Genomic DNA, 14,663 nt, shown 5'->3' on the forward strand with positions numbered 1-14,663 from the left:
TAAATATAACTATTAGAAACTGTGTGGGTCAGGGGCACCTGGGTGGCTCAGTCAGTTAAGTGGCTGACTTTGGCTCAGGTCGTGATCTTGCGGTTCGTGAGTTCGAACCCCGCGTGGGGCTCCGTGCTGACAGCTCAGAGTCTGGAGCCTGCTTCAGATTCTGTGTCTCCCTTTCTCTCTGCTCATGCTCTGTCTCTCTCTGTGTCCCCAAAAATGATTAAATGTTAAAAAATTTTTTACAAAAGACAACACGTGGCTCACATTTATGGCTCGCATTGTATCTCTATTGGACAGCCAGGCTGACAGAGAGGCTGGGAAAGAAAGGTGGAACTCAGTTTCCCAGCCTCCTTCGCAAGTAGGGGTGGCCACGTGACATTGTTCTGGCTAATGAGGTGTGAGCAGAAGCCCAAGGATGCCACCTCTGCCCCTTCCTCCTTCCTTCTGCTTGTAATACAGAGCTGGGACCCAGCCATCTTGCAACCATGAAGTGACAGAAATGAGTCTAGACCTAAGGGCACTTGGGCAGACTGGTGAAAGGCGTGGGCCCCTGAGGAGCCACTGCACCAGCCCCATATCATGTGCCCCCCAGACCACTTCTCAGGTGAGACCAGTCAGCCCTCTCTCTTTAAACCACCTTTAGTGTTGTATGTGATTGTTAGTTTCAGCCAAACACTTTCTCTGATGGCATCCTTCGGAAGCGGGACAGCTGGGATTCGAGCACATGTCTGTCTGCTGTCTGTCCTGTCGACCCTGTGCTCTTTCCACCTCTATCCCCCACTACCTTCCAAGAATGGACTGGTTTTAGGAGTGAGGTGGAATCTAGTGAGGCTGTCCTCCACACCTATTATCCCCACACAGGCAAAGTGATTTGCAACCAAATGATGGGAAGACACAACTTGCAGGGAACACGTTCCCTTCATGCACCGAGGTTTGGTGTTAGAGGCTCGACAGCTGCATAGTTCAAGGTGGAAAACCCCGGGCCGTCAACAACACGGAACTGAAGAAATTATGTAAAGCCATCAAGTGGAATCTTTGGCGGTCATTAAAATGTTTTAGAAGACCTAGTTTGCGGTAGGAAAAGGCATTTAGGCTAATTATGAATCATAGAGGTCACAAGATAGTATGATTCCAATTTTGTAAAATAATGTGTATGTGTGAACAGCCAAAACATCGAGTGGTGGATTTAGGCATAAACTTCTCTTCTCGTAGAGGTTTTTTGTTTTTTTTTTTTCCTACAGTTTCCCACATTTCAAAGTGTGTATTTGAGATTAGGAAAAGTAAAGTGACACATTGTAAAGAATAAGACTGCAGCGCAAGGGGAACGGATCCTCTCTTTGTCAGGAAACTGACGTGCCTTCTTTTGCGGTCTTACCTGAGGCTTGGAGGAGGGGGTGCGGAGCTGGAGGGGAGTGCTGGGAGGAGTAGGGGGGTGCTCATGAGAGCTCCGAGACAGGGATCCCTTGTGTTGCCGTGGCTGTCCATCTGCCTTGGCTTCCCCTCTGTGCCCTCTGTGCCCACGTTCTGTGTGAGGGTTACGCACTTGGTAGCTTCTGATGCTTGTGGTTCATCGTCGGTCTTGATTAAAACACAGCGTCCGTGGGGCGCCTGGGTGGCTCAGTCGGTTAAGCATCTGACCTCGGCTCGGGTCATGATCTCACGGTGCGTGCGTTCAAGCCCCGCATCGGGCTCTGTGCTGACAGCTCAGAGCCTGGAGCCTGCTTCAGATTCTGTGTCTCCCTCTCGCTCTGCCCCTGCCCCACTCACACTCTGTCTCTGTCTCTCAAAAAGTGAATAAACGTTAAAAAAATTTTTTTAAAAACCCAAAACCACAGCGTCCACATAACACAGTAATAGGATTAGAAGGCGATCCCTCCCGCAAATGGGCTGTGGCTGAGCCTGCACAAACAGCTTGCGTTTTGCTCCAGTTTGATTTAGCCTAATGTGTTGGTAAAAGGGTCCATCCCTGAGACGTTTTGTACTTAATTACGTCTGAACACGGGCGAAAGCGGAGGTCTCTAACAACAGGCTTGGTGGTTGATTAAGTGAGCATCCAAACGGGCAATCAATAATTTACTGAAATATTTAAAATACCTCCTGGCTTCCTGTGATGGGAAGAATATGGCTCCCGTGTGGTCCATTGTTGCCGTCCTGCAGGTGGAGGTACCCCTGCCTTTCTGGTGTTTCTGCCTCGAAGCTTGGACACTTCTGTTCACCTTCTCCATAGCGAGAGAGCCGACTTTTACAAACACAGATCAATCCCAGCACGACCTCCCCTCAAACTGTACTCCCCTACCTCTGTCCCCCACCGCACCTGGTTAGCCCCAATTCTCCTCGGAAGGCTTGGCCCAGGCCTCCCCTGTGCAGAAAGATGCTGTGACTGCCCTCTCTAAGGACCTCAAAATGCTCCGTGCAGGTCTCTTATCCTGCAGTTGAACCTCACCGTGTCTCATGTTCCATTTGTGTCTGACTCCCTTGCGAGGCTGTGAACGAGCGCCATGAGAGCAGAACCAGGTTCCATTTGGATCCTTATTCAATCCTTCTGTTCGGTGAGTGTCGCTGGGCAAGAGAATGAATCAGAGTGCGGGAATCCAGGTACGGTGGTTGTGATCGGCATTAACGAGGAGCGGTCCTCTCCTTTTCCTCCTTCCTGAACTCCTGACATGTTCCTCCTATCTTATGCTCCCGGGTTGTCAGTTCTGGAGGTGATGCCCCTTCCTTATCCTCTAGATGCAAGGTCTGAGGTTCAGAAGGGTTAACTCATGTGCCTGAGAGACACAAGTCCAGGCTGATTTCCTCCTCTCCAGGATCCTCTGTGTCCTTGCAGACCATTTGCTCATCATCATCATGTCAGAATCACAGCAGGCAACATAAGAGGAAAACAGGAGTGCGGCTGGGTTCAGAAGAGACCGCGAGAAGATTCTTGACCATACTTGTTTTAGATTAATTTTAATAAACCTGATGCTAAGCACCCTACAGATAACTGATGCACTGAGCCTTAAACAGGTGAATGTGGAGAAACACACAACCCACTTCAGATATTTTCAGGGACATTTACTAGACCAGACGGGGCCTGGTTTTACCACTGGCTCCCCAGCTGTTTAACAAAATGTCGAGACATCAGATATCTATATTTGTTGAACGACCGACTTGAATGCCTACCATGTTCCCAGAACTGTGCGCTGCCTCAATTTAATCCTCGGATCAACCCCCAAGGTCTTAAGCATTATGCCACACTGATTACGGCAGGTGGCTTAGTTACGTTGCGGCTTATCCAAGGCAGATTTGGGTTTAAATCTATCTGGTGACATTCTGCCCAACCGTCCAATGCAGTGTTCTGCATCTAGCAAATCCTTAATAATTATTAATTGATGAGGGTGCTTTCTCAGTCTGAATGCTTAAACCACATGCTCTCTGAATATGATGGGAGTTGCTGCATATTTTAATTAAATACTGACAACTTTAATTCTGATTGCTCATTCTAATACTCTTGAGCTGATAGCACCAAGCTAATGGCTTGTTCATTTTGGAAGATATTAGCAGCAGGGTGCTGCCTTTTACCCAAACATAAGATCACAATAATTAAAATCTGATATTGCTCAAAATGAACTCCTTTTAAACTAATTTATATCCCACAAACACACACAGATGCAAGCCTATATGTGCCACCATTCTCAAGAATTTATGGCACCTTAGAGAAACTCTGTCCATTCCCTTCCAAAATGAAAAGTTTTCTGTTGCCGTGATGAAAGTCTCCTTACTAGGTTCAGGGGAAATGTGTATTTCCACTGATCATTTTCTGAGTTTCCCAGAAGAGGGGAGCCAGAGAGAAATCTTGAAAACGAATGACTGTGGGAGCGGAGCATATTTGTACTTTATTGTTCCAATCAGTATCTTAACCACTGAATCAGAGAATAAGACAGAGGAAAATCTTATTGTGTGGGGAGTGGGGAGGGAGAGGGTGGGCGGGGGAGGTGGGCTGAGAAGGAGGGAGAAATGATATCTGAGTATACAAAGAAATGAAGTAATTTGGAGGGAGGATCCAAGAAGGCAAACATAATATATTGTGTTAACTCATTGCTTCCACAAACTTACATTGAGTCTTTTATGCTCCAGGCACTGGAGACCTGGTGGTTACAGGATAGCCCTGGGCCATACCTCCATAGTGCTTGTTTTAGAGCATGATTCTACCCAGAGGCCCATCTTTGGGCCTTAGGGGGGTTATGAACCCCCTAAAATTGTATGCAAAATCTCCAGTTTGTGGGTACATAGAGCATGGGCAGAAATAGACTGGTACAGGGGCATCTGGGTGGCTCAGTCAGTTAGCGTCTGACTTCAACTCAGGTCATGGTGTGTGGGTTTGAACCCTGAGTCAGGCTCAGAGCCTGGAGCCTACTTTGGATTCTGTGTCTCCCTCTCTCTCTGCCCCTCCCCCACTCACGTTCTGTCTCCCTCCCCTCTCAAAAATAAATAAACATTTAAAAAATTAAAAAAAAAAAAGAAAAAAGAAATAGACTAGTACATTTTTTCCCTCGGGAACAGAGTATACAGCCAGGGTCCCTTCAGGGGACCCAATAAGGTGAGTAACCATGATACTGGAGTTTGACTTCTCTAATCTTTCCCTAGAAGGGATCAACACCAAAAGAGGCCCACAAACACAGATGTTTTCTTTCGTTTTTATGAAGTTAAAAAGTATTTGCTACGAAAATCTTAAAAAAAAAAACCACACAAAAATCCAAACCCTATATGCCCAAGGAGATAAAAAGGCCACAGAGAAATAATGGATTATAGGACACAGTTAATTGACAAGCTGTTAGCAACAGGGGAATGTCACTAGAGATCATTGGACCCAATAGATCCATTGTTCTCACTTTTGATTCTGTACTAAGTCCTCAAGTGGGGATAGAAGCACAGGTCACAGACCCACGGGAAACTTTCCCAGCATTCCCCTGGCAGCTACAATCTTCTGAGTGTTTATTACTTGCCAAGCATTATTTCAAAAGCTTTGCCTTCAAGGTGTTATTAAACCTCACAGCTATTTTCTAAACTTAGGTGTTATTTGTAGTTCTATTTTACAGATGAGAAAACTGAGGATCCGGGAGTTCAGGAACTTGTTCAGGGTTCCACAGCTGGAAGTTTCTCCTATCTCTTACCCCTTCGCCTTAGGAAAAGCTGCCAATGGCAACACTATGAAGGTGGTGTAGATGTCAGGAAATGAAAGCAATTATGTAAACTCAAGACAATGATACCCCTTGTTTCTCATGGGACTATTCATTTATCTAAATAATGTCTAAACACTCACGGAGAGCCACATCAGAGCCCAGTTTCTGAGCAGAGTTTATCTTTACTGTTCCACAACTGAAGGATTTGAATTGAGGTGGTGTTGGGGGGACTGGGGGGCGGGGGAGCGAGCTTGGAGAAGGCAGAGTGGGGGAACTACTCAGGAAGTGGGTTTGAGGTGAACTCCACAATTTCACAATGATTTTGTCAAATGTCTTTGAGTGTGTCTGATGTCCTGATCAGATTCTGGTGGTGCATTTTTGGCAGGAATATCCCAGAATTCGTGTTGCACTTTTCTCTGGGCATTGTATCAGGAGATGGTTTGGGGATGTAGTGTTCGTCTCTTGCTAGGGTAGTATGTGCCAGGCTGCTCCACTGTGAAGTCAGTATTACCCTTCTCTTTTGCATTACAGAATTAAAAAACAAGAATTAGGGGGGCCTGGGAGGCTCATCTGTTGAGAGCCCACTTCGGCTCAGGTCATGACCTCATAGTCTGTGAGCTCAAGTCCTGCGTCGGGCTCTGTGCTGACAACTCATAGCCTGGAGCCTGCTTCGGATCCTGTCTCTCTCTCTCTCTTTCTCTCTCTCTCTCTCTCCCTCCCCCACTCGTGATCTGTTTCTCTCTCTCTCAAAAATAAAATAAACATAAACAATTAAAAAAAATAAAAGTCAAGAATTATGGTAAAATATGCATAACGTAAAATTTATATTTAACCATTTTAAGTGTCCAGTTCTGCCGCATTAAGCGCATTCACGCTGTTGAGAAACCATCACCACTCTCCACGGAGCTTTTTTCATCTTCCGGAACTGAAACTCTCTGTTGATTGAACACTAACTCTTCATTCTCCCCTTCCTCCAGACCCTGGCACCCACAATTCTACTCCCTGTCTATGAATTTGCCTGTTCTAGATATCTCATCATACAATACTTATCTTTTTCTGACTGCTCATTTCACTTACCATAATGTCTTCAAGGTTTACCAGGTTGTCAGAATATCCTTTCTTTTTAAGGCTGAATAAATATTCCCTTGTACGTATATATCACATGTTGTTCATGAACTTATCCCACGAGTTCCCTTGGGTTGCTTCAGCCTTTCGGCGATTGTGAATAATGCTGCTATGAACTTGAGGGCACAAATATCTGTTCTGGTCCCCACTTTGCCTTCTCTTGAGTATATAACCAGAAATTTGAGTATATAACCAGTGAAATTGCTGGATCATTATTTTACCCTTAGTTAATAGGTGTCTGGTGGGATGATACTTGGAGGCTGTGCAAACATCCAGGTTTAGCATTCCTTGATTCCTACCCGAATCAATTATTATTCTAATGGTTGCTAAATGGTACTTTCCCCCATCCTTTCTTCTACTTCTATCAGTTGGTATTCTACTGTAGAGAAGAAATTTCCGTTCCCCCTCATTTATTTAAGAATATGGACTCATTTTACCCAGTGGGTCATGATCCTTCACTTTGTGCACACTATTGCTCTGAGCAATTCTTTTCCCTGTGATTCCCACGGGCGCAAGATTGGGTAAACGCGGGAACCTTCTGTATTTCCTTGTCACCGTTAAGAAAGCCGAGGGTGCAGCCTGACTTCCACACATCTAGGCGCTCACTTTCCTGCCCACTCATCTGTTCACTTGAACAGAAACCCTCTTTCCGACAACATAAGCCTGCACTGACCACCTGGGCAGCCTCGCCCCGCGAGAACTACATTTCCCAGAGGCCTTCGAGGGCCGGCGTCATCAGCGAGCGCGGCCTTTCGCTCACGAAGCCGGCTTTGGAGAGCCCGCTGCGGCGGCGGCAACATGGCGGACGTGCTAAGTGTCGGAGTGAACCTGGAGGCCTTTGCTCAGGCCATCAGTGCCATCCAGGCGTTGCGTTCCAGCGTGAGCAGGGTGTTCGACTGCCTGAAGGATGGCATGCGGAACAAGGAGACGCTGGAGGGCCGGGAGAAGGCCTTCATTGCGCACTTCCAGGACAACTTGCATTCGGTCAACCGGGACCTCAAGTAGGTACCGGCTGAAGGGGCCGGCGTCGGGGACCCCGCCCGGTGTCCACCCTGTCCCGACCCCGCGCGAGTCTTTCTAACCTGGGGCTGCTCTCAGTTTCTTGCTCCCTTGCTGTCTTTCCCTCCCCTCCAAGCCCATGCCTGTTCCTCAGGGACACCTCGTCCCCCACCCCCGCTTTCTCGTCTCCCTTCTCTTGGCCTCCTATTCCTGGCTGCCTCCCGCCGCCCTGGACCTCCCGTGTGGTCGTTCGGTTCCTGGCGAGGAGACGTGCTCTTCCCACGAACTTCCACTTCTCACCTCCGCTTCGCAGGTTTCTCACCTGTAGGCCCTCTGTGCCCCACCGTGTCTGATCAAGTACTGCCAAACGGGACCAGCTCAGCGCTGCCCCAAACCCAAGTGCGCTCGGTCTGATTAGCACCAGTGCCTCGCCCCTGAACCTGGAAGCCACCAGGTCCACTCTAGTCCACTTCCAAACACGATAAAACAGGCCTTGATCTGTACCTTTCCCGCGCCCCCGCCCCCTCCCAAACCACCTGATCAGGACTTCCTTCCCACTCTGCTCCTGGTCAGTTTCTTCCTCTGGAGAGACCCGATCTCCGCCTACACCAGCTCAGTCACCTACGTTTAACTCCCCTCCCCCCGTATTAATTCGTGGCCCTGTAGGGTTAAGGATTGTATGTTTCTTTCTCTTTCTTACAAGTCACTTTCTTCTATTTTCCAAGTGTTGTGGAAGAATTGAGTGAAAGGGTGATTGTGAAAAGCCCAGCACACAGTAGGAACCCTTTAAATGGTTAGGTCCTGAACTTCTCCCTTCCTTAAGAGAGTGACCCTTCTCAGAGACTTACAGGACTTTTGCTTCTCAGAACTGACCTTAGCAGGGAAAGGCATTTGGTAAGATAGTCATCCTACAATTTCTGGAATGGCTGGATTCCCGCCCCCCCCCCCCCCCCAACTTGGTTTCCTTAGTAACCAGCTGGAAGGAGGAGGTAGAATGGAGGAGGAGGTGGTGACCAAATGATGGGTGCCTCTTTTGATTTTTTTTTTCCCCTTAAGCAGTTGGCATTCTTTTTTGGTGGGAAGCCAGGAAATCACACACCCCTCCTCAACTCCCACATCCACTTGCTGTCTCTGGCGCAGTGCCAGTTAATAGTTCCCCTGCTTGAGGGGTTGCACTGGCTCTTCTTCTTCTTCTTCTTTTTTTTTTTTTTAATTTTTAATGTTTATTTTTGAAGGAGAGACAGAGTGTGAGCGGGGGAGGGGCAGAGAGAGAGGGAGACACGGAATCGGAAGCAGGCTCCAGGCTCCGAGCCATCAGCACAGAGCCCGACGCGGGGCTCCAGCTGACAAACTGTGAGATCATGACCCGAGCTGAGGTCGGACGCTTCACCGACTGAGCCACCCAGGCGCCCCCTGGCTGTTCTTATGTCTCTTGCGTTTCCTCTCTGATCTGCTTCCTTTGGTAATGTTCGGGATCTTATAACCCTTCACCGTTCTAGAAAGTTCAAGAACATTTGCGTTCTGTCGCCTTTTAAAATCTTTACACGGTGGTGCCAAGAAGGTGGCTGAACATTCCAAAATGAGTGTGGCATGAGAAGCTGTTCCTAGAGAGTCTTTTGTTGAACAGTTTGAGACTGGCCTCACAGAATGTGCTCCTGGAATGTGCTTTCGCTGTTGGCTCACTTTCCCAGGCTTCTCTCGAGTTTTCCTGCTAGACCAAAGTGTTTGACACAGCCCCCTCGGTGGTGTCTTCCCGTTCCATTTGTTTATTTTATCTCTTCTTTGTTTTGTTAAGTTTCACCATCTGTGAAGTACCACGTACTAGTCTCTTCCTACGTGAATGATAAATAATTACCATTTATTCAGGTACTCGAATGATCTGTAGCTCGGTTTTAATATAAGAAGACAAGCTCCCAGTTAGGAGTTTTCTTAATTGTCCCTGATGTTAACCTTTCACAGTATTTCCTCTTAAGAGACTTCTTAAATTTTTTTTTTTTTTTTTTTTTTAAACCAATGTCGTTGGCTAAGAATTGGAGTTTCAGTGGAGTCAGGTTTATTTACTTTATCTCTTTCTTTTCCAGTGAGCTGGAGCGTCTGAGCAATTTGGTAGGCAAGCCATCTGAGAACCATCCTCTCCATAACAGTGGGCTGTTAAGCCTGGATCCTGTGCAGGACAAAACTCCTCTCTATAGCCAACTCCTTCAAGCATATAAATGGTCAAACAAGGTAAGGGAGACATGTCAGAAAGGGAGCTAATAGAGAAAAAGCTGAGTTTTCTTACATTTCAGAAATGCAGAAGGTGAAGGTAAGTCTTTCTTTTTTCTTTTTTTTTGGGGGGGGGGTTTGTTTGTTCTTGATTCAGCCTGGGGTTACAGATTTGAAATTTCTCTATGAGCTATTTCATAGTCCTCTGAATCTTTGAGGAGTCATCATGGTGCTTAGGTAATTACTTTTTTAAGAAGGTTTAAGTCAGGTACATTTAACCTGGAGACCTGGTATGGGGAGCAGCTTTTGTGAACTCCTTGAAATCATATGCAAGATGTTGTGTTGTGTGTATGTTTTTTTTTTCCCCCCCTCTGGGGAAGACTTCCTAGCTTGCATCAGATTTGGAAGCATCCATGACCCCTAGAAGGTTAAGGACTGGTGGTCTGAATGTTCAGCCACTGATGCTGTTTATGTTGCTTGTACTGTCTTCCCCTGTGGTCACTGGAAGAACATCGCGAGAGTAGTGTTTGTCAGACTATTCTCTACTCTTTAATTACTGTAGACTGCACGCGAGGGAGCTTGTTCTTTTTTTTTATTAAAATTTTTTTTTAATGTTTGTTTGTTTTTGAGAGAGAGAGAGAGAGAGAGAGAGACAGAGCATGAGTGGGGGAGGCATAGAGAGAGAAGGAGACACAGAATCCAAAGCAGGCTCTGAGCTGTCAGCACAGAGCCTGACACGGGGCTCAAACTCACAAACTGTGAGATCGTGACCTGAGCTGAAGTCGGATGCTCAACGACTGAGCCACCCAGGCGCCCCTGAGGGAGATTGTTCTGAACACGCTCCATGGAACTTGCTCCTCAAGGCCTCCGTCAGCAGGCAGGTCTGTGGCCTAGACCCTGGGACGGCTGTGAAGGGAAGACTAAACTAGAGTCTAAAAATAACGACAACAATTAGGCGCGTAAGCCTGGCAACAGTCTGTTTACTGACAAGTTCCTTTTGTTTGGGTGCTTCGGGTTGTTGTGTATTTTTTTCCCTTGCTGATAAAGAATTAGAATATGTGTTTGGAATCAGCTTTCTTCATTACACTGTGCAGCTGCTCTGGAAACAGTGGTTCTCACAGTTACTGATAGGGAGCTGCTCTCACCCCCTCCAGTTATCCATCATCTTTTCCCTCTTTTCTGTGGTCCTTTCCCCCCGCTGTCTTGGATGCAGATGAGCACTGATGGTTTATCCGGCGAGCAAAATTTTTTCTTTGAGTTTCTCAATAGTATTTAATACACTTCGGTTTGAGGTAGAACTCTAGCAGCTAAGTCTGAGATTCAGGGAGAAGTGATTTGTGCTGGGGGGCATTAAAGAGAACTTGAACCTCTGACACGAACCCTTAGCCCGCAGGGGTTGTCCCCCAAACTCTGGGCTGCCATGGATAGAAACCCAGTTGGGTCTTGAGGACCCGGGCACCCACTTGGTATGGGGACTGTCCCTCTCCTGTTGTCTCTAGGCCTGCTTTCCTGTGTTGGCCTGATGCCTGTGAGGGTGGACAAGACGGCGTGGCAGTTGTAGATTTGCCTGGTTCTTATAGCAGGTGATCTCCTGCTGTCACACCAGACCCTGGAAAGGGATTTGAGCCCTGCTTGGTAGGCGGCTCCTACCTAAACAGGCCGTGAGTCCAGGAGCGAGATTCTCTGATTGGCTGTTACAGATCACTTGAAGCACAGGAAGTGGGGCTCCTTGGAGTTGGAGAGGCAGTTCCCAAAAGGAGGGGGTGCAGGGCAAATAAAAATTATTTCATTGCCGTAGCCAGGCGCGAGCCTGTTCCAGCCCCACGCAGACAACACTGCCCTATCTGGCTGTCCTGTTTGAGGCTCTTTGTTTTCCCAGGGGCACTGTAGGTCACCCTTCCATGAGTTTACCCCGGGATTGGGTGGGGTCTGATCAGTAGGTGTATGTGTGACTTATTTCTGGTTGGACTCCTGGTAGAAAGTCTTGCTTTTTGGTGTTTGGACACGGAAGCTGTGTTGGTGTATCACGTGGGTAATGTTTTTGGAATAGGCTAGAGCTATGGAGACTTTTCGGTGGCAGGAAAACTTAGGCTGCTCACAAGACCATGAGTGACCGGGACTCCAGGGGAAGTGACTGGTTTCTAATCGAGGCGATGGCACTTGACTTTTGAATGAAGGCAGTGTGCTTGTTCGCCGAATTTAATAGTGTGTTGAAATAAACGTCCCTGCTCCCGACCCTTCCCCTTGCTCCAAGCTGGAGAAGAGGTTGTATTAAGGAAAATAACTATGAGGTGTATGGAACTTCTTGTCCTGGAGATGCTACAGATGAAAATAGGTGGTAAATCCCACACAAGCCGTGTGAGAGATGGAGAGGTTTTTAGTTCTGTTCTGGGCCTGGTGAGCCTTCGTAGTAGAGTTCTTTCATCAGCTCCCTAGTGCCCCAGCAGAGGGGCGGTTTGGGGCTGCTCGAACCATTGATCAGTCGAAACAGAGTATGAGTGAGAGATGTGTAGTTTAACCCTTATTTTAAAGCTGAGCACCTTGAGGCCCACTGAACTGACCTGCTCACGGCCTCACAGCTAGACGAGAATTTGCGTTTCCTGACCGAGGTCAGCGTTCTTTGCCTCCAGACTTGATGCCTTAATCCATTTTGGCATGAGGTTTCCGACTACAGAAAACATTTTTCCCCTTCAGCGTTCGCCCTAGGAGCAGTTCATACGTTACCTTTCATACGTGAATCTGTACGCGTTTTGCTAATTTATAATGGTTTGCTGAGAGATGGAGTTGACAGACACGTGGTCTGCGGGGGCCCCCAAACTATTGCTCTCGTCCCGGGCAGACATCACTAATCACCCTCTGCATTCCTTCCTGCTGAGGTCATGCAGGGGCTCACAGCTCTGTTCTGGGACTCAGGGGCCCCTGCCAATTATTCCAAGGTGGGCTGCAGGGAAAACAGGTTTCTTACTTCCATCGTGATAGATAATGTCCCATTTGACTATGACTTATTTATACCTTACCTTACTCTAGAAAGGATTTAAGGTAGATTGCAAGAATACACGAAGCCTGGAAAGAGAGAAACGACGGTAAGGATGCCTTGTGTACATTTCTTTAATAAACTCAGGAAGCAGCCCCAAGAAATAAGCCAGTATTCTAATTTCCAGCTGGGGATATGGAGGCAGCAAGCAATCACGTGTGTTTATTTTGCCCCTCCTACAAACGAAAAGAGCCTTTTCGTCGCTGAAGCCTTCCTCATTCATCATTTTACCCTCAAAGAGTTTAAACCAGGAAGCGCATTAATATGTTAAGTGAAGTTTGGGGTGACTTGCCAATGTCAGCTTTGCACGCTGTTGGCTGAGAATTGAAGGAAGTGTGGGAAGGGCTTTAATACCACCCATTATGTGACGAACTTTCTGTTGTATGTGCTGTTGGCCACAGAAAGGTCGCGTTCATGCTTAATGACTAATGATTTTCTTTAGGGGATTTTGTAATTTTTGTAAAGTCAGTTGGAATATTAATTACATGGTAGTTGGCATAATTGTTAGGATAACACATTTAAAAATTAATCTAATCTAATGAAATGATGGCAAATTGCTGTGAGCAGCACTTTCTCCGTGCTGAACTGGGGACAGACTTCAGCTTTTAACTATCATGCACCTATAGATGATTGTTCTGTAGAGGGATGACAGGCTCTCTTGAGGAGGGCACAAAATAATTGGCCTCCACGCTGTCCTTGCCGTAAGGTGGTCCACGTGGACGTTCTGTGGCCGATTATGCTCAGATATGCTGCGGGTTACACCACGCTTCTTCCGGAGACCCCTCCCCGAAGGTTTCCGGCCTCCTGTCACCAGGCTGTTCTTTCTGACTCTGACTTTTTTCGTTTGTTTGTGGCAGAGGCTGCTTGTGCATTTGCCTAAAACGCTGGCTAAGGTCGCAGCCTTTCCCAGGTGACAGCAGAAGCAGAGAAGACCCTGAAGGGTCACTTTTGGTGTGTGTGTGGGGAGGGGGGGGCGGGGTTGGGAAATGGGCGCCAAGGAAGGTGCTGCTGCTGCCTTCGAGGTTTCCACCTGCTTCATTTCTCATTTTTATTAGAGCAAGAGCTGCTTTCTATTCCGAGAACATTCCGCTGGCAAGTCTGAAGGCTTTTCCTCCATCCTGCCTCCCTGACCATTCCTACCAGCATTTAGTTAAATTAAATGGCTTGAAGCTGCTGTTACGTCTGCCTCGCTTAGATCCATCCTTGAAGGTGTTCCTCATGTGTCCTCATCTTGGAGCTAACGGGGGTGGGGTTGTTTTAGATTGAGCCTCTTCCACGTCCCTGAGGAGGCGCCGCGTCTGTCCTGTTCCCTGCTGGGCGTCCCCAGCACCTAGCAAGGCGCCTGGCACACAGCAAGCATTCTGTTAAAATTCACTGAATGAATGAAAGAAAAAAGAAAAGCCTCTTCTCTTGAATTTTTAATTTACAACCCCTTTTGCGGTTTGCTTGCTCGTGTTTTTTGATGAAGTACGGTAAGGACATTGCCATTTTTGGCCATTACTGAGCAATCCAGATGCGCTACGTGGAGATGAGAGGCATTTCTGAGATCCTGTGATGGAGGCCAGGGCTGCCTTCCAGAAGGGTAATTTGGAAGGACGGCCTGAGGTCAGTTGGGGAACTGATGGTAAGCTCCTTGAGGGCTGAGGTTAGCAGTTTTATCCACGACGCTTGTCGCCCATGTGTCCTTTCTGAGAGGGCCGGGTCGACAGCAGGTGCTTCGGAGGGGATGGGGCTTGATAGCAGTCTTCTGGAGTCGACCGAGTCAGGCTAATTTGAGCTACAGCGCCTGATGTCAGGTGCTGTGTGGCAGCTGTCATTTTGGCAGTGGTGTGAAAACTGGGAAGAGAGTTCCATCAGTCTCTTGGGGGTTATCTGTCTCTGTGTATCGTCAGTACCCGATTTCTGCTCCTAGCATTTGCCTTAGCACCAGGCCCGCCCCTGAGAGAGGAATTAGTTCTTCTCTCTGATACGTGCTTGGGGACCACAGACTCATTAAGCACACAGGGCCCCCCAAACCTCGATTCGTCATCATGACTTCGGACCAGGCGCGGTTGGGGATCGGCCGTGTCGTGAGCACAGGTGCCATTCTCAGGGGCGTCCTCTCACCAGCATGTGGCCTGCACAGCCCCTGCTCACTCAGA

The 14,663-nt window shown here is 47.7% G+C and overlaps 1 protein-coding gene across 9 annotated transcripts in view; it reads left to right on the forward strand.

Moving 5' to 3' along the window:
* Nucleotides 1-7,038: 7,038 nt before the first annotated feature.
* The window catches only part of MED27 (mediator complex subunit 27), a 234,882-nt gene continuing 227,257 nt past the window's right edge, over nt 7,039-14,663 (forward strand). For 7 of the 9 annotated variants that reach the window (XM_027035439.2, XM_053204480.1, XM_053204479.1 and 4 more), the window contains exons 1-2: nt 7,042-7,285; nt 9,365-9,509. In XM_027035439.2, coding sequence (XP_026891240.2) covers nt 7,083-7,285; nt 9,365-9,509 — 348 coding nt within the window. In that variant the 5' untranslated portion in view covers nt 7,042-7,082. Of the gene's footprint in view, nt 7,286-9,364; nt 9,510-14,663 lie in introns of all 9 variants that reach the window. The other 2 variants (XM_053204478.1, XM_053204477.1) reach the window with 2 other exon arrangements.

The sequence above is a fragment of the Acinonyx jubatus genome, chromosome D4 (genome assembly GCF_027475565.1).
Source record: "Acinonyx jubatus isolate Ajub_Pintada_27869175 chromosome D4, VMU_Ajub_asm_v1.0, whole genome shotgun sequence".
Lineage (NCBI taxonomy): Eukaryota > Metazoa > Chordata > Mammalia > Carnivora > Felidae > Acinonyx > Acinonyx jubatus.